Genomic DNA, 20,864 nt, shown 5'->3' on the forward strand with positions numbered 1-20,864 from the left:
TAACAATTCAGTGATGACTCAATATCAAAATAAAAAGAAAAAAAAAATAAATTTCACCTGGATACTCTTCACGCCAGCTCTGCAGAAGTATCTCTTGATCTCCAAATCAATTTCACAGTTTCCAACAAAGCTAAAACAGAGAAAGTACACAATTCACTTCTATGGACTAGAATGCAATACACTGTCAGTTCTGCTTTGTACCACCATGACAATATACTTTTGTATATCAGTCTATACACAAAAAAGCATGTTAAATCATTACAACTTATAACAAAGCCAAGATTGTTACAATAATTACATCCTCTTCAAAACATCACCACTGTCATCAAAATCACTCAAATTAATGCAGAGGTATGTGTGCTTCTGGAGATGACACTTTAAGAGAAAACATGCAAGTAACCTTACTTTTGGAAAATACCAGACACCGAATTCACACTCCATTCCAGGAATGTTTTACATAGGTGTCATGAATAGTAAATGTACCCAAATCCACACTCATCAAATATAATCAGGAAAAACACTAGATATAGGTGGTTGTTTTGCTAAAAATCAAAAGTTGTCTGAAATATTATGAGACTTGCAAACAGTCATATTTAGAAATTCAATGAGCTGGGCATGCTGACCTTGCATGATCCACTAAGCAAGGTATAAGCCAAAAACAGCTGAGCCCTTTCTGAAGGGAGAGAGGAGGCAGGAAGCAAATTAGAAAATAATATACTAAGAATTATGCAAGTTTTTCCCTGAACATTCTTGCATCACATTTTTGGGGTTGCAAAGTCAAGGGTTTAAAATTTTGCAGATGCTGCTCTGTATCTCAGAGACAGTTATGTAGAAGATGGTAAAAAAGTCCCATCTATTTTGTCTACACCACAAGGCTAGAAGATCATTTGCACACAACTCTGACTCAGATTTTAGCAGCTACTTCTCTTGAAGCTCCACGCAGGTCAAGCATGTCCCAGAGTTGAGCAGGTATTTCCCAAGAACTGCTGCTGCTGTAAACTGTATTGAATCTGAAAACAAACTAATTCTGAGACTCAACAAGGAATTTAGGAAGAAAGCTTGAGACACTAATTTAGCAAGGGAATTGGTCAATGATTCTGGAGAATGAGCTAAAACCAAAAACCAACAGATTGAACCCCAGGCTCAGCTAGGAGGAGACTGGTTGGACAAGGCAAGTGGCTAAGAAGATCTGGCTTACAATGAAAGGACAATAAAATAATCTAAAGAGCTTTCTGAGCCGACTGCCCAGTTAAAGAAAACGGAAAAAGGAACTAAATGGGGAGGAGGTAAGGCAGCTTAATCCAGATATTTCTAGGGGTGGGATGGTTGACAGGAATTTTTTTTCTCCACAGGACATCTTGTTCCAGATTCTGCAGTAGAGCCCAGGCTTCCCACACTATGTTGCCCAGACCTAGCCTGTACAGTTAAAAACTGTTAAGTCATGTTTAGGAGTCTGATGGAAATTTATTATAGAAACGACTGGGAAATCATGAATGGAGTTGCTCTACTTGTGGGATCATTTTAAGATCAAGACAAAATAAAATAAATTACTCTCATGGTAAGAGCAGGAATCCTGCCCTGTCCCCCCTGACAGCTGATGGTCACAAGGTACTATCAAAAGAAAATAAAGGTGAGGGCTACTGCATTCAGGATATCTATTATCTGAATCATCTGTAACCTCCTGTGCTCTGTATGTGATGGTGCTGTCTAAGGGATTTCAAGCAAATGCAAACTTTATCATCCCTTAAACAGAAATAAATAGTACCAAGACATTTTTGTAAATATCCAACTTTGGAATTTATTTTGGAGTAGGTAACACTACACAGAATCATTTTGGTACAATGACCAGTTTGGGGATCTGGAAGACCACAATATGACAGGGGTCTGTGTTAATGGAAGGTGACTGTAGCTTTCCCTGGAAAGAATGCAGTGTGACCGGACAGTTTAAAAATAGGTATATTATTCTTAATATACAATTTGAAACTATGCAATTTCTATTTTTACTTACCTAACTATAAATAGATGTAGCAGACATATATATAAAAATACACTCACACACACATATATAATTGCATAACAACATGACACAGAGAAGTAAGGTCAATTAAAACCTGCAACTGAAACCTCAATCTTGGCTATCTGTAGCATCAGAACTATTTGTGTTATGAAGGCTGGGAAGCAATATGCTACTTTGAAAATCCATAACAACGTGATGACAAAGAAGTAAAAATAGTAACAAACTGCATTTGAGGGTAATAAGTCAACAACTTTTAACCTTATTATAAGGTTAAACATGGTTTTATCCCCTAGGATATTTGGCTGGGTCCATTAGCAGCTGATGCCGTACAGAATACCACTGTAACATAACATACAACTTGAAGGCTCATTTATTAAGCAAATTCTATACATTCAGATCATAATACCCAGAAATCTTTATGACCTATGTAATGTGCAGATCACTAAGATAAATTACAGTTTAATGAGGACCATCTTGTAAGAGTATGACAGCAGCTGTACTGAACCAGATGAGAAGCACAGTATGCTGTATGTGGTCACTGTAGCCCACAGAAGGTAACTAAAAGAATAACAAAAAAACAAAGACAGGACAAACATCCTTCCCAGCTTACAATGATCTGTGATTCTGTACTTTGTACTATCTTCATTATTTTTTAGAAGGTCTCTAGACCTCATTTTTACATCTATCTTCTGCCAGTACAATGACTGTCAGTTTCTCCATTCAATAATAGCACATGAAAAAAAACCTAATTCCATGTGTTTAAATTTTCAGCCTAAAACTTTTATTGCCTCTATTTTTAGGCATCATGAGAAGCAGAGGAAACTCAAGTGTACAGTATTAACAAGTATTTCCTCAATCTCTCAAGCTTTTTAAACTTTATGACAGTTCACATTTCATTTAAGAGTTTATCTTTTCTGTTGATCCATAACCTTTAATTTTCCCCAAGAGTTTACTACATTCACAGAGTTTAGCAAATATAAGATTTATATCTATTAATAGTTTATTTTGACTTTATCTTCATCTGCTCAAGTAAATAAAATTTTTCCTCACTCATCTTTGTTACCAGTAACTAGACTTTTAAATCATAACTTGAGTTTTGACAATTTTTTTTTTAACACAAAGCTCACAGTAAGTAAGATAAAGGAAAAGTGTTCCCTTTGCAGTTGTGGTCCTGAAACTGAGTGTTTAAATACATTTTCCAATGATTGTTTTGTGGATTAGCTAGTAAAGCTGCTTACAAGAGTAAAGTTCTTAATTGGATCCTGGGTGATGAATAGGACCTGTTTCAAAAAGTTCTGAAAAACAGTCTGAAGTCATAATCATAATGCACTTGATACCCTTGCAGAAGTAATAAAATCTAAACCAAAACACACTCCTGCAATTAAACTTAAAAGCAAAAACCCCCCAAAAATTAAAAGAAGATGCAAAAAACCCCAAGAACAAAAAACCAAAACCAAAACAAAAAACCCACAACAAACAAAACACAAAAAACCAAAACCTAAATAAGTGTGTTGGAGACACACTGAAACAATGTAAATGTACTGTATGGAATGTCCAAAGCAAATGCATCTTTTCCATCACAAACAAGTGACACTAGGAAGGGCTAAAGGAAGCCACAATGGTGAAACAGCAGGATAAAAGAATATTATTAAAATAATGAATGGACATAAATAAAAATATAAATATTTCCTTCTCTCCCCCCTGCCACACCCTCAAACGGTATCAATTGATACTAGGGTGCCATTTGCCTTAAACTTGGATAATATAAAGCCTTTGAAAAAAGAGCCCTTTCCCAATGAGAAAGCGTCAAGGACAAGTCTTAAATATGAAACAGGACTTCCTTTGATGGCCGTTCTGTCTAAGCCTTAATTGCTAGAAGCTATGATAGGCACTTCAGAGATCTCCTGTTTCCATTTTCTTCCTGGAAGCCTATGCCATTGGCAGTAGAGACAGGCTGTTTGGGTACATGGGCACCTAGCTGACTCAGCACTATTATTTAAACCACTTGAAGGAATCTATTTTAGCCTTTTAGACTACATTATACTCCAGTTGTTATCACTTCCCTAACTAGGCTGCAATGTAATGCAATGAGACATACGGGTAAAAATTTCATAGAATCATTGAATATCTCGGGTTGGAAGGGACGTCTAAAAGTCATCTAGTCCAACGCCCCTACAGTAAGCAGGGACATCTCCAACTAGAACAAATAGCTCAGAGCCCCATCAAGCCTGACCATAAATGTCTCCAGGGATGGGGCCTCCACCACCTCTCTAGACAACCCGTTCCAGTGATCCACCACCCTCATATTAAAGGACTTTTTTTTTTCCTTCAAGTCTAAGTAATAGGACATTATCCCTGAAATCTGTGTACAAACCTCTTGTTATTTTCATGTTTATCTGTCCCAACCTACTTAATAAAGATCAGCAAGAGAAAACAAAAACAAACAAACAAACAAAAAACCCACAAAAAAACCCCTAGATTTACCATCTTCTCCTTTGAAAATAATTCTGATTTAAAGGGAAAAATTATCTTGGCAGACTTGGCCACTCAAATGTCTCAAAATTAGCTTCTCAAAACTCATTTATTTGCACTGTGTCCATAGTGGCCAGACAAGTCTCTTCTCCTGAGGACTTAAGTCTGAAAAGGTAAGACTGTTCTCGCAGCTGCAATCAGACGTCACAATGAGAAAACTGAAGGAAATATATCCATTAGGCCAAACAGCATCCATTCAGTGAAACAAACTCTCAAGAGTCAAACTTGATGCATTTTGTCCAGCAAGACCAATCCCTGATTTGGGTAGCTGTCTTTTTTTCCTACAGAAATAAAGTGATTCAGTTCAGTACAGACTGGGCCCTGCTCATAGATGTAGCCCTCACCCTGCTCTGAAACCCAGAAAAGTATGCAGCAACATCTCTAAACACTCTGAGGCCCAGCTCTGACAAAGCAGCAAAGTCTTCAACATAGCTGAGATTTAGGTAAATATGCAAAACTAACAACCAAGTTCAAACTTTGGAAGTGATTCAGAAAAAGAAAAGGTGAGAGGTCTGATTACCCTTCTAGTTACTGCCAGGAAACAGCAAGGAACCCAGAAGGCTGCTCTTTGCTGGATCATAAGTGACTGACAAAACCTTCCACAAGCTACAGACAAGTAAAAGTAGTCAATGTAACACATATCTATGATGGTCAAATATGCAAACACTGCTGGGTTGACTGACTGAACTTTCAAAAAACTCTGTAACTTCAGCCTCTGTTGAGAAAGAGTCTGGCAAATGTTTGGGGTATCTATTTATAAACCTATATCAAAGGGGTCATGATGAAAGGGCAAAGAAACCCAAAGCAGCAGAGCACAGTTCATTCTGGTATTGCATAATACACAGATTTACTTCAGTTAGTGGTATGGGCACAAGTACCTCAGTAGCTATCATTCTGTTTTTCTAATACCATGTTTATACAAAAAACTAAGTAACTGAGAAAAGTAAAAATACCCTCAAATAACTTACATCCTAAATTTAGACTACACTAAACTTCATTACAAAGTTTTAATACTTTAGAAAGACATTTCTAAGATAGTGCTTTAGCTTTGTAGATTTTTTATTGACCTACATTACTTTAATGATGCACACTGAGTTGATATACTACTGCCCTCAGATAAATGCTATTTACAGGATGCAGTTCCTTCCTCCACTAATGTATAACTAGAAATAACTACATTTGCCTAATGAAGCAATTCTTCTCCTTTCAGGCCAACATAACTGCCAAATCAAATAAAACACATATTATAAAGCATGGGCACCATTGTAATATGGTCATAAAGTTTACCTGATTTGAAGATCCAGAATGATCTGCCTTTTGTCCACATTTTCAGTGTACACTTTCACACCATTTATCCGCAGAGGCTGGAATAATGAAGCAAGTAAAAGTTGGATCCTTCTACTGAACTATACCAGATTAAACCCTTAACTTCAAAATAAAGGTGAATATATGCACATCCAAGTTAAGAATTCACTATAAGAATTATCAAAAGGTATGAAGCAAAACTATCACTTTAGGTCTAGATGTTTTTTCAAGGCTAAAAATCACCTTGCTAGGATCCACTCCAGCACAACCCTTCTGGCAATTACCCTCGGTTTAGACCACTAGATTTCAAGATATACCAAAAACCTAAGATCAAGCTTCCCCTCTCCCCCCAATAAACTTCTCATTTCTTTATACCAGTAAATGTCTAACACTCCCAGACAAAGCATTCCTTTCTGTGCAACTAAAACAACAAGATAAATTTAATTTAAAAAATTTATTTGCCTTACATGAAATTAGACAGAATGGATGGAAATTAGCCATAATCTCCACAAGCAGTTGTGTGCTTAGAAAGCACTCTGTGCTTTCTAAACCACTGTGTGGTTCTAAACTCCCTCTCTCTCTCTTACACAAACAACACATACCAATCAAACATTCAAAGACTCAAACGTTTATCAAATGCTAGGTGGAAAAGGATGAACAATGACCTTACTTAGGACCATCTCATGTCACATTTTGAGTTCTTCCTCTCCGAAAAAACTGCCATATTTCTATTTACACCTTTTCAGTCATTTAACTAAAATGGAAATCTCATGGCTGTCAGATTCCCACTGTGTTTAGGACTGTGCAGATCACAGGATGCTTCTCATGTCCAGAACTCACTCCAGCTGCAAGAGCATATGGAAGTGCGGAAGCTAATTTAAACCCTACTTAAAATTACTATGGCTTAAAAGGAGTGCTATTCTACATCCTGTAATATAGAGCCTCCCTGTAAAAGGATTTACAACTTTTAAAAAACAAAGCAAAAATACCTACACAAAAGGTACAGTAAAGTATAATGAACTGTAGTATACATGAACTAGAGTCACAAAGAGAGAAAAACAATTCCCATCCATCACGGCAGAAACTCTTCAGTTTTCCTAACATTCAGAGGATGGGGGGGAAAAAAATAAATTAAAATCCTTACTTAAAATCCCATTGATAACAAGCAAGAAGAACACAAAAGACAACTGCACAAAAACACTGTTAAGCTACATCTCAACAGAACTAAAGTTCTGGTTGATATAGGTAAGAGTAAGTAGTGCCAAACTTACTGCAAGCAGAGGTAACTTATTCTTAACTTGTGCTGGTCAAACAGGGTCTTCTTCAGGCAGCTAAGAGCTACATACTATGACCCTTACTTTCACGGGACTGAACAGAAGGTAAACATTTACCTGCTCCTTGATTCTATGTAATATGCAGTACTTTGGAAAGCTGAGCCAGCAGCCTGGACTCCATACAGAAAATGATTGAAAGTTCATCCGTTACAAGAAAGGTAATAGCACTTGGATTACCTGGCAAGACAAGGATAATGGTCCCTGCTCACATAACGTAAAGCATTACACGAACAGTATTGAAATCATGTTGCTATGAGTTCTTCTCATGACTAGGAGTTGCTATACTTTGAGTCTTCTCTTAATTCTCAAGCAAATTTCTGAAGCAGAGATCCCAGGAAAATAAAAAATAAAAATGAAGCCTCTGTAAAAAAAGCCATATAGGCTTTTATCTTACTGTTACAACAGGAACTGGAATCAGACTTACCATCAAGCATCACTGAGAAATACTTTCTGTAGATTTAAACAGGCTACATGAAAACAGCATGTAAGAAAAACTTCAGACACTGACCTGATTTCCAATATCAATCTTTGTAAAACTGAAGGTACTGAGGTGGTTGTTTGCTCCTCTTACTGCTGGTTCTATGGTCTCCCGGAAGAGTTTCTCTATAAATTGGCAAATAAAAGGCCACATCTGTTTTACAGTCTAAGGAGAAAGAAAAGTAAAATACTCAATGGAACACAACATCACAAATAACTAAAAAATACTCATTGAGGCAAACGTAAGTATTTTCTTTACAAAATTTTAAATGTATACATTTCCTAAACAGGTCATTACAGACATAAGAACTAGTTCCTTTTTTACACACAGGGAAACTTTCTGGGATTCTTAATTTGTGTGTTTTATATGTTTGCACAGATCTGAAGCACTGGAGGAGAAAAACAGAACTAAATTTTTTCTTCTTTTATCCCACAAATACACATGCATTTGGCATTGAGGCTGAATGTTGGGAAGAAGGGTAAAGAGGGTTAAGTTTATTTGCATGTAAAGAGAGGAATAAGAAAAAAAATGGGTCGAGTGCATTTTTTAAATGCATACATAGGTTTTATAAATGTAAAAAATACAGTATTTACTGTCATATCCAAAAACTTATATTTATAGATTTATATTATAAAATACAAATTATATTTTTTCACTATTTTCTAGTTAGTTTATATTCTTCTATGCTCTCTAATGAAAGATACTTTTTAAAAACCCAAGCTCCACGAATCTGTATCTTAGATTATCACACACACAAACCAAAACTACAAAACTGATTTATTTTTAGACTGTAGGTCAGGAACCAACAGTTACTGGAAAGTATCCCAGACAAGGAGAATATAAAAGACTGTTTACATCTGCTGTGACTTCCACATAATTATAACCATCATTATTTTAATGCCACTTAAAAGTCATTCGCCAAAACTCACAATTTCAAGAGCACGAAAATAGATTTAATCTTTCTCATGACTAATTGGATCAATGACCAGAAGCTTCAAGTGTATAAAGAGCAGAGAAAACTACAACTACCCTGTTCTCATATTTCCACCTCACTGTTCTCTGAGATTTCCTTCCTTCCCCTTCCCATTTGGAAGCAATGCTAATGACTACCCTTACCTTGTTGAGCCATTCTGCCCTCTCTGTGTCTGGAAAATGTACCTAAAAGAAAAAAATTTAAAAATTAATATAAATACAAAACACTTTTTATTTAATCATGTCCAGTCATGTATAATACAGGAAAGCCTAGGGACCTCCCTCTGAGCGATGTATACAGTAAGCCATGTATTAAGCAGATAACATTCTTGACAAGAATACTAGAATTCAAGCAGATAAAATATGAACTCTTCTGAACTACACAGATACAAGTCCTAACATAGATTAAAGTGTGGCATCTGAAATAAAGTATTGCTTTAACACCATAAACAAACAAACAAACAAAATAAATAAGCACAGCTGACATAGCTACTGTCCACCAAATCTACCTCTTATGTTTCAAGGGTTTTTAACGTGACACACATGAGTCAGCCAGAGTCCTGGCTGCACTTCTGCTTCCTTTAATTCATGCCAGAGCTTCTGCAGTATCAATAAATCATGGCTAGAAATATTTAATCAGCAAAGCTGAAGCTCAGGAATAGGGATTTAAGCTCCACCAAAAGTCCTCCAAAAGACATTTTTAACAATTTATTTTCTTAAACAACTGCAGAAATTAATGAAAGACATACACACACACACAGCTGGGATGGAAAGTACCCATCACAACAGGAAAACCATCAGTTGAACACTGGAAGAACAGAATTTTCTGGATGCAGAAGGAGCGCATGGTTAGTAGCTTTACATCTTACACACACAAAAACATAAAAACTTGAAGCAGTTCAGTAGAAGCAGAGTTAAACATTTCTTTAGATACTAATAGCTTCTACAATGAGATGCAGATCACACTTCTGAAACACAAAGAGCCTTTGAACACGCTAAAAAACTGTGACCTACATATACTGACTTTCATGAAGCGATGTCTGTACTTAACTGAATTGCAAAGTCTTAATCTCTTCATATCGTAGCAGATTGTAACAGTGGTTTTAACAGCAGTGCCTACTTGTTATTTTTGTTACATATATATCCAAAATGTGAACAGTCAATTAAATACATACTTATTAAACTCTATTTTCAACAAGTTGGATTTGAAAGCAAGCACCATTCATTATTTCTGTGTTCATTTTTCAATAAATTCTTCCACTAACAATCGGGACTAACATATTCAGATAGAATGTACCCTCAGTAAGTTTGTAGACAACATCAAATTTGGTGAGAACATTGATCTGCTTGAGGGTAAGGAGGCTCTACAGAGGGACTTAGATTGGATTGATGGACTGAGGTAAATTTTATGAGCTTCAACAATGCCAAGTGTCAGGTGCTGCACTTGGGTCACAACAACCCCATGCAATGCTACAGGCTGGGGGAAGAGTGGCTGGAAAGCTGCCTGGCAGAAAGAGACCTCAGGGTTCTGATTGATGCATGGCTGAATGTGAGCCAGCAGTTTGCTCGGGGTGGCCAAGAAGGCCAATAGCATCCTGGCTTGTATTAGAAAAGACACTGTAGAGAAGTAGGTGTTGGTCTCTTCTCACAAGGCAATAGTGATAGGATAAGAAGGAACGGCCTAAACCTACACCAGGGGAGGTTTAGGCTGGACATGAATAATTTTTTTTTCTCTGAAAGGGTTGTCAGACATTGGAACATGCTGCCCAGAGAGGTGGTTGAGTCACCATCCCTGGATGTGTTTAAAAGTCATCTAGATGTGGTGCTTGGGGATCAGTGGCGATTTTGAATATACTCAGGTTACCCTTAGAGCAGGCCTTAACGTCATCTAAGCATACATGTTTTAGCTATGCTGGAGAATTGGGCTCTACAGCATAATCAATATTGTCAGTTATTTCTCCAGTCTGTTTCTTAGTATTCCCAGATCCATAATGAAGGTAAGCCATATGGTTTTACAGACTCTTACACAATTTCAAATACTGCTGACTTCCACTGTTAAAAGACAGGCTCTTGGCATCTTTTTCAAATTATGTCTTTTCAAGTATATCACATAGCTATCAAAACTGTTACAAGTGACACAAGATTGACTGATTATCTGTTTGGCTGTAACAACAAAAAATTAATAGGATTAATTTTACTTAGTGAGTTCAAAGAACAGAATTATTAATAATGGATATAGCAGTTTTGGGACCATATTACTGTATTTTGTTTATTTAGATTTGATTTCCTATACAATTGTGGTCAGTAGAACGTCAGAAATAGTTTGTTAGAGGGCTTGGTGGGATTTTTTTGCTTTCTTAAAAAATATTTTTTGCTTTTGCAACACAAGCAGTTATTGAGTTACTTTATGTACATTTAGAGATGAACAGAGCTTACACTCAGTTTTTGTCTTGCAGTGTTCTCAAGTTGCTTCCAGTGATCAAAAAGTTAAAGGAACAAAAAGAACAAATATTATGTTAACTCTGATGCTGATAAGTAACATTTTGATTTTTTTATTTGCCTTCTGAATCTGCAGACAGAAAACATGCCAATTCTCAATAACTACTTATATCTTAAGCATGATGTTAGATCAACATGAATATTTCATTTAGATTTGCTTAGGAGAGTGATTTACAAGGTGGGAACTCAACAGCTGTTCCACATAGGGGAGAACATGAACTACAGCCATTGCAATGAACAGCAACAAAAGAAACAACAAATGAAATGCAGAGATGAGGAAAGGAAAATTCATGGAAATAGCAAAAGCAAACCTGTCTGCTTTAAGTAATGCAAGTTAGAGTTACATTCACAATTCATTTTTAGTCTTTTGTACAAGTATCCTGTTGACATCAACAGGAGAGTCACACTAGACAGAGAGAGACTTATTGTCCTAAAAATAACCTCAACCCAAATGAAATTCATCTTCCTTCATAGGGGGACCCAGCTTCCCAGATTTAGAGTATGAACTCCCCAAGGCATAGACCACATTTCCTGTGCTGTGCACACAGCTGACATTCAATACAGCTGACTGGAATAAAATGGGTAGCATGCCTCTCTCGAACCCATCAAGAACTCTCCACATTCAGTCCTGAACTATGCAAACTTAGTTGAGGTAGGTTGGGAAACAAGTAAGAAGCCACATACACCAATATTTAGACAGATATGTTTATTTAATTTGAATTTACTGTATCTACTGAATTTACTGAATCTACTGTACAGTCTTTATTAAGACCTTGCTTCACAAGACATGGTTCTCAAGTTTTCCCACAGACTATTAATTACTTGTCCTTTAGCCTATCAAACCTATCCCACTCCTACCGTTATCCGAGTTAGTACTAGGTTAACTCCTTAATTATATAAACCTAGTTTTTAAATTTGTATGCATCAATAGGCAACAAGTAATATAATTAATTTTATCTCCCATTCCTGTTATTCATCCCTTTTCCACCTTTGCTTTTTTACTCACTCCACTTTTAATATAATTCAGTTGTATTCAGTCTGTATTCTGACATCAAAAGCAGAGATAAGAGAATGCAATCTTCCATCTTCAAGACTCTGAACTTTTTAATCCAGCCAACCCTGAATCAAAAGTTGAGCTTTATTTGATCTCTAGATGCTCCACAACCATGCAGGGTGAAAACAAGATATAAATGTTTATCAATCTACTAATTCCATATACTTTTAGCCTGCTATGTGAGACTGCAATATTAATGGCAACATTATATTTTGCTGTAACAGTCCTGGATGTCAAAGACAATCTTATGCAAAGACAACTGGGGAAAGCCTGAGGGATGGAAGTTGGTATTCCAGAGCAGTCAGGACTGACACAAGAGCATTAAGACAACTGCACAAACATTTTATGGCCAGAAACAGAAGCAGGAAACAGACTAAGTGATGTGCAAAATTTGTTAACTCCTGTATAAAATCTATTAGACAAGCATGACAGAAAGGGACAGAAGTCAAGATTTCAGCAAAGACAGTCAAAGACTGAAAGCATTTTCCACTTGGTTTCTGTTACTAAATTGCTCATGCAGGTTTGATAAGTACTGTCTCATTTTCACCACTTGGCAGAGTTATTTATTATTCAAAGGAAAGCATAACTAGAGGGAATTATTGCAAGAAATACGCCAACAACCATGTTAAACACTGAAAACATTACAATATTACATGTTCTAGGAATGTTCTAATAGTAAAAGTTATATTGCAAAACTCTTGAGAGTGCTCAAAAGATGTGTTTCTACACATTAAAAATACATTATTTAGCTTTCTCACACACTTGCATATGCTCAGCTCTAAGGATCTTTCATGCTTACTACCTGTTTCTGATGTGCACATACCCTGTGCTGTCAAAAACTCAATTCAGAACACATTGTTTTTGCAAGAATCAATAAAATACCAGAAAGAGCTCAAGGAATGCAGTTTCTTGTTCTGTCCTGGAAGATAATGAAACAAAACAGGGACAAAAGAAAACCACTAACAAGCTCTTATTTCCATTTTAACAGCAGAAACATTTCTTACCCACAATTATTTTACTATTCAAAGTGTCTACACACACTCTTCATATTGGCTAAACTAACTCAAGTTTTCAGCTCAGATGATCCTCTACATCTTTGAAAGCCAACAAGGCTAGACAAAGAACAATAACCACTGGCTCAAATCCCAGAGACTAAGGACTGGTGGGGAATTTTAAAAAGTCAAAGAGTAATCAGTAAATTATAGCAAGTGAGCTTCAAAGTGCAAATAATAATGTTGCTGCCTTAAATATAATTCTTCATTCACACAAGGGAGGTTTCACATATCATAGAATCATAGAATCATAGAATCCTAGGGGTTGGAAGGGACCTCGAAAGATCATCTAGTCCAACCCCCCTGCCAGAGCAGGGTCACCTAGAGCACATCACACAGGAAGGCGTCCAGGCGGGTTTTGAATGTCTCCAGCGAAGGAGACTCCACAACCTCTCTGGGCAGCCTGTTCCAGTGCTCTGTCACTCTTACAGTAAAAAAATTTTTCCTGATATTCATCTTAAACCTCCTATGCTCCAACTTGTATCCATTACCCCTTGTCCTATCACTGGTCTTCACTGAAAAAAGCTTAACTCCATCATCTTGACACTCACCCTTTACATATTTGTAAACATTGATGAGGTCACCCCTCAGTCTCCTTTTCTCCAAACTAAAGAGACCCAGCTCCCTCAGCCTTTCCTCATAAGGGAGATGTTCCACTCCCTTAATCATCCTTCACATATCTACATAAAGGTCACTACAAGCAAGCACTGACAAGAAAATCAGAAAGAATGAAGTTACAACACGCTTCTGGAAGTAATGGTGAATTCTCAGCACAAATTAGAGGTATTAATACTCTACTTTAAAATACAAATGGCACAGTAGTTGTTATTATTCACTGATCCACTCACTGTAAAACACTTCTAACAATTATCTTGGTAGCCTTCTCCATCCTTAAAGCTATTTATCAGCCAATGCTTCTTGCATTTAATTTATATTTAATGATTATGATTAATAAAGCACATAGGACCTAAGTGTTAATGACATGAACTTAAACAAGATGATACACTGAAAGTAAAAAACTACTGCTGTTGACCAGGGTATTCCACAAAGTGAAAATTGTTTACAAACCACTTTGTCATTCATTTTGTGTTACAGCAAAGAAAAGGAAGCAATAAACATAGTTCAGATTTAAAAAATAAACAACAAAACAGCAAACAAAAAAAACCAAAAAGACCCAAACAAACCCTGCAGTCCGTCCCTGTCGTCCCGCCCCCCGTATATTGGCTTTTTTACACTTTTATTACCCACCAAGGATTAAAAGTAAGAATTCCATTTTCATAGAATCACAGAACTATTCAGGTTAGAAAAGACGCTTGGGATCACCGAGTCCAACCATCACCCCTACTCTACAAAGTTCTCCCCTAAACCAGATCCACCAACATCACATCCTAACAATCCTTAAACACATCCAGGGATGGTGACTCAACCACTGCCCTGGGCAGCCTATTCCAGTGTCTAACCACTCTTTCTGTGAAAAAAAAGTTCCTAATGTCCAGTCCAAACCTGCCCTGTTGCAGCTTGAAGCCATTCCCTCTTGTTCTATTGCTGATTACCTGGAAGAAGAGACCAGCACCAACCTCTCTACAATGACCTTTCAGGTAGTTGTAGAGACTGATGAGGTCTCCCCTCAGCCTCCTCTTCCTCAGACTAAACATTCCCAGCTCCTTCAGACATTCTTCATAAGGTTTATTCTCTAGGCCCTTCACCAGCTTTGTTGCCCTCCTCTGTACTCGCTCCAGCACCTCGATATCTCTCTTGAATTGAGGTGCCCAAAACTGGACACAATACTCCAGGTGTGGCCTCACCAGGGCTGAGGACAGGGGGACAATCACCTCTCTACTTCTGCTGGTCACACTATTTCTAATACAAGCCAGGATGCCATTGGCTTTCTTGGCCACCTGGGCACACTGCTGGCTCATATTCTGCCGCTTGTCAATTAGAACCCCCAGGTCCTTTTCTGCCAGACACTTTCCAGCCACACTTCCCCAAGCCTGGAGTGTTGCCTGGGGTTGTTGTGGCCCAAGTGCAGGACCCGGCACTTGGCCTTGTTGAAGCCCAGACCATTAACATTAGTCCAATGATCCAATCTATCCAAGTGTCTCTGTAGAGCCTCCCTATCCTCATGCAGATCAACACTCTCACTTAGCTTGGTGTCATCTGCAAACTTACTGATAATACACTTGTCCTTATCAAGAACATCAATAAAGATGTTAAACAAAAATGGTCCCAACACTGAGCCCTGAGGAACACCACTTGTGACTGGCCCCAGCTGGATTTGACTCCATTGACCACCACTCTTTGGGCCCAACTGTCCAGCCAGTGCTTGATCCAACAGATCGTGTGCTCATCCAGGCCATGAGCAGCCAGTTTTTTTATGAGTTCTAGAGGGAACCGTGTCAAATGCTTTTTGGAGGTCCAATATCCACAGCCTTTCTTAGCATTAAAAATTATGTGCTATAATAGCTATGTTTAACAGATACTTGAGTCAGCATTACCTAGGTTATGTCTATTTCCTTCCATTTCCACTTTTTTATTACTTGTTGCTCCAGATGAAAATCTTGAAGAAACTATACCAGTAACTTTTTGAATAATTATAAGGTCACACAATATAACCAAGTTTCTTGAGAAAGCTGCAATGTAACTAGAACAGTCTTGCAGTTATTTGACAAATATCTCTCAGAGTAGATACCAATCTCTTCTGCTCACTTTGGAAAGCTAAAATTACATACAAAAATCTTTATCAAAAACAAATTTGTCTAGCTTAAATGTAAAAATACAAAAGGGTATAACAATTACTCTTCAATCTCTTCATGAATCATCAGTGGAGAAAGCATCCCACAGAAGGAAATTCAGAAAAGGAGCCCAGCTTTGGTGCTTTAAGTCACCTTCTGAACTCACAGCATTAGCAGTTACTTAACTACTAAACCCAAAACTGGGTGGTGTGGTGGAAAAGAAACACACTAAAATTAAATTATCCTCTGAATTACAACTGCCAGAATAATTTGTGTAAATTTACTGCAGTTGTAACTCAAAACAGCCAGAGAAATTTAGTAAAACAATTAAGAAGAATCCCAGCATGAACAGATTAATGAGTGTCACACAGTGGAAGTCAAGCTCAATTTAGCAGTTACTCACTCCAGTGTCTTCCAGCCGGTAAAGCAGGTTAGCCTAAGGACATTTTAGGTAAAACAGAGATCAGCAGGGCTAATCCTATGTATTTCAGACAGCAATCCTCTCTGTCTCTACAGACAAACAAGCAATAGCAGTAGATGAAGTGAGGAATCTGCTTCTCAACACAACTTGGAGAGGTTTATCCTCAAACACAGACTGAGGGGACAAATGTTTCTTTCTAACAGAAGGTAAAAAAGAAGCTGGAAGTGAAAGCACAGCAGACTGTCTCCTTTCACTCCAACAATCCACCTCCAGGGTTATCCTAGCAATTCTCCTAATGTCTTCAACCCCAGAAATCCTATGCCTCACATGTCTTCTGAATTACAAATAAAAAACACACTAATTATTTGCAGTTGCAGAACTGCAGGAGTCAGTATCCCTAAACGAGAAGGTTAAATTCTTAATAATTAGGGTTCCTCAAAAAAGCTGCAATTAACCACAGGCACTACTAAATTAACAAACAACTGCTGTTTTGTTTTGTTGTGAGGTTTTTTTCTAAGCTGATTCTGTATAGCAAGCTTTGACATTTTTGTGTTTACAGTATTAAATATATTAAAACTATTAACCTTTGCACAGCAAAAATCTTAGTAATACAAATGCTGTATGTTTTCAGTATGGGGATTAAGCAGGGATTCTTGAAACAGCTTCACTGAGAATCATTAGGGGTATGTTACCTATGCAATATCTTTCAACAGAAACATCTGGAAGACCTGGAAGCAGGCTAAATATAGAAATAGTATAAAAATAGTATTAAAGTCCAGGGGTTACTTCATCAAATGGTAGCTTGAAGGGCCTGTGTATATCAGTACGACTAACCTAAAATTAAACTCATAAAATAAGCAGTACAGGTCTTGATAGCAACTGCTCATAAACAAACCAACAGAAAATCTTACACTGAAAAAAATAATAAATCAAGCCCCAGAAAATTAAAGATGAGGGGAAGGCAGAAACAAAAACAAAACCACACAAACAGAGTAACTTAGATACACAGATAAAAGAGGTGGGGAACGGCCTTGGAGTCATTGCCATGGCTCTCTGATCACTACAGAACCTGAAAGTAAGATGGAAATAGAGAAAAAAGTGGAAACACATACAAATGAAAGAAACAATTATAATGCCAAGCAAGGTTAATGACTCTATTTATTTATAAACTGGAAAATAAGCCATTTAAGTGCTTGGACAACACACCAGAAACCAAAATAAACCTTTTTAAAAAAAGGAATGACATGCCTTTTCAGATTTACACCTATGAGACAAGAGTGGTATTAGAAACACATGCTTGGTATCCTACCAAATATTCCTAAAACATTCTACCAGCATAAACCCTGTCATCCCACGTGAACTGCCACTATCAGTTCAGCATGTCCCAAGAGCTGCCACAACAAATTACAGATAGCTATTTAGCGTAAGTTTTCCAGTGTGATCTCTACTGTATTCTCCACTGCCTCACCAGGTATTTGCTTCGAAGTCAGCATGAGCACCAAGATGAAAAATAATTCTTTCAATAACACAGCAATCAAACACAAAACATGTTGGCACTTGTAGAAAGTCTGAAACAAATGGCTTTTCAACCCCTCCGGGTGTCAATACTAACACAGGAAAGCTACTATTTAAAAATTAATATACCTTAAGTAATTAAACTGAGGTTCTTTATATGGTATAGAAAGTTTTATTTCACTGCAGCCTTCTGCTACTTCTGTTCCTCTCTCCTTCTTCTTAAGATCTAAAGAAAAGCCTCATTTATTGACTGGATCAAACCTGGAAAAAACAGTAGCTAGAATTAAAATATTAACATTAGATTCTAAAAATTTCATGTTATTGTTTTGTTGTTTTTTTTTTTTGTTTTTGTTTTGTTGTGTTTTTTTTGTTTTTGTTTTGTTTGTTTTTTTAAATGTACCAATGACCATAAAGGTACCTACGTTTCTCATTTAAATAACATAAAAATGCTCCATTGGTCAGATTTTAAAATATATACATATTATATATAAAATACATAGAAAAGATTGTCATTGAGAAAGTTGTCCCTCTGTTTTCCTCCTCATTACAGAATTCACTGGCATGGCATTTAGAAAATTAACAAGCCTGCTGTTTTTGCTAGCAGCCTAGCAAAATTGTCATCAGCTTAAAGTTGCGGCAACTGTGGATTCAGAATCCATCCCTCTGCAGCCCTGCAATAACACCACCATATTCTCACCTGGACATTGCCGACTTCTACAACAAACAATGTCTTTGGCAATGCAAAACTATGCTCTGTTTGCAAAAGAAAAGCCCTGTCAAAAAGATACTCCAGAGATCGGATGGGACTGAAATGGCAGCCCTGAAGCTAGTCAGGAAATTCAGAACTGAAGCATGCTGAGACATCACAAGGCACAACAGTTTCATCTTCTGCATGCACATCTTTCACTTCAACATCTAATAAATATGCTTCGCTCCTACTGGCAGTGAGGCTTGTCAAGAACTGCATAACTTTTCAGCACTTTAACTCACCAGTACAAAAGCTAGATGAAATTTGCCTAAGTGCTGCTATTTTTGCAGAGATGGAGAAAGCATGCTACAAGACAAAGTTACCGAGACACCTCCTACTTCGCAGCAGCTTGCTGTAACAAAACCCTCTGGGATAGGCATTGGAAGCAGCTGCTCTGGAAGAATGACAGAACAGTAGTCTGCTAGTAAGGGAACTGGGAAATCCTTCTTCTAGACTGACACTCAGCCTCTGCAACCCAACTGGAGGAAAGCTATTCAGCCTAGAAATTAAAACTAAGCATCATTAACTTCCAGAAGCAGCCTTGCTTAATTGCCTGAAGAGTAACGCATACAACAAAAATCCTTTGCTTTACCACTGGTGGGTCACACAATTTCCTTCCAAATATCTGGAAATACATTGGCATGGGTTTCTGTCATATCTGGAAGCATGAATCTACCCTAAACATGGCATACGAGGTCTGCTAGAGTGACAAACAGCTTTTCTTTGCTCATCTGTTACCTCTCTCTAAACAGAAACCTTTAAGCCTTCAGCTCTCTACAACAGATTTATCATCCAGTGCAGCCTTTCAGCATTACCTTAAAATACTAGTGTACTGGTAGTATATGTAGCTTGGATACAGATATGAAGTCTATTCTGTAACAAAACCGCTTTACTCTCAATGCACTTCAAGATCTTGTAATTTTTCCTGAATCATTTCATACTTCTTTTCCACTTTCCAGCTGGAAAAGGATTGTAAATTTTTGGTGATCAGTTTGGACGGGGTTAAGACAGTAAAAAAGTTGCAGGAACTTTAATACTTTCAACTTGCTGAAGAACCCACATGCAGAACCTCTGACATAACATTGATATCCTGACACAGAAAGAAATAAATTTTTTACACCTAGCTAGCATTTTTCTCAAGAATGTAATGAGGGTTGCTCAATCATGTCTGAAACAAAATCCCTGCTTCCCAGTGTGGGAGATTTCCAACAAATAACTGCAGCAGTGCCACCATATGTCAAATTTGTCAGGGAGTGTTTATGTTAAGACTCAAAATGAGTTATTGCAAACAAGAAGTAGAGCCTTTAGAATTTCACTACATAAAATTAATAATCTTCTCTTAATCTTCATATAAAGGAAAAATTCATCATGACAAATACAGAGACTGAGAAAATCAAGTTACACTTCTCACAATTTGATGTCTAGGCTTTCTATTTTAAAAAATCTCTTTAATTAAAAAAAAAGCCTATTTCATACAAAGCAATTTAAATCTAAAAGCAGTCATTTAATAACTGGATATACTAGCAAAGTAGACTGAAACCATTGTTATGTTCAGCATGCAGACTCACTGAGACATAACAAATCAACCGCATATATATTTTCCTGACACCTAAGTGGCACCTGCTGCCTGTGAGACCTACCAAAAGCCAGTCCTTCAATTACACAACTGAAGTTCCTATCCACCATTCTGAACCCATTAAAAATAAAGGCTCACTGAAAGAGCAGTCTTCAAGTTTACAGAGAGTGGAAGACTTTAACAAAAACATTTCAAGATGATGAACAAAAACATTACTCATTTAACAGTTTTCTAAATTGTCAGATGGAACAGAAGTGATGTTGAGAACTTCTTAAAGTGAGGTGACATAAGAACTAGGTTTAATGTTCTGATCACTTACTACCCAGATTTACAACAGTGCTGTTATCTAGACTACTTACTTACTCAGAAGACCAGAATTCTATTATCAGCTCTTATGACAGCAGATGCCCTTTTCCAGTCTCATTTTCAGTGGGCATTTAAAGCAAGAACAACGTTATTTTAAATTCTGATGTCCAATGAAAGGCCAGGACAAGGAGAGTTAAAAGATTAAAAACTGAATAGCATAACTATCTACAAAAGCAAAATACTAAGAGCTGGATTTATACTATTAAAGTCTTGCTGTCTCACCAAGTTATGTACACCTAGTGTGACCACTCTACAAAATAAGA

General features: G+C 37.1%; 1 protein-coding gene across 4 annotated transcripts in view; it reads right to left on the bottom strand.

Annotated features, from left to right (window-relative positions):
* ESYT2 (extended synaptotagmin 2) overlaps positions 1–20,864 on the bottom strand; it is an 84,882-nt gene that overhangs the window by 43,152 nt on the left and 20,866 nt on the right. For all 4 annotated transcript variants that reach the window (XM_051612396.1, XM_051612395.1, XM_051612394.1 and 1 more), the window contains exons 2-5: positions 8,783–8,824; positions 7,697–7,831; positions 5,837–5,913; positions 58–130 (exon numbers count right to left, since the gene is read on the bottom strand). In XM_051612396.1, coding sequence (XP_051468356.1) covers positions 58–130; positions 5,837–5,913; positions 7,697–7,831; positions 8,783–8,824 — 327 coding nt within the window. The remainder of the gene's footprint in view (positions 1–57; positions 131–5,836; positions 5,914–7,696; positions 7,832–8,782; positions 8,825–20,864) is intronic.

The sequence above is a fragment of the Apus apus genome, chromosome 2 (assembly GCF_020740795.1).
Source record: "Apus apus isolate bApuApu2 chromosome 2, bApuApu2.pri.cur, whole genome shotgun sequence".
In the NCBI taxonomy this organism is placed as follows: Eukaryota; Metazoa; Chordata; class Aves; order Apodiformes; family Apodidae; genus Apus; species Apus apus.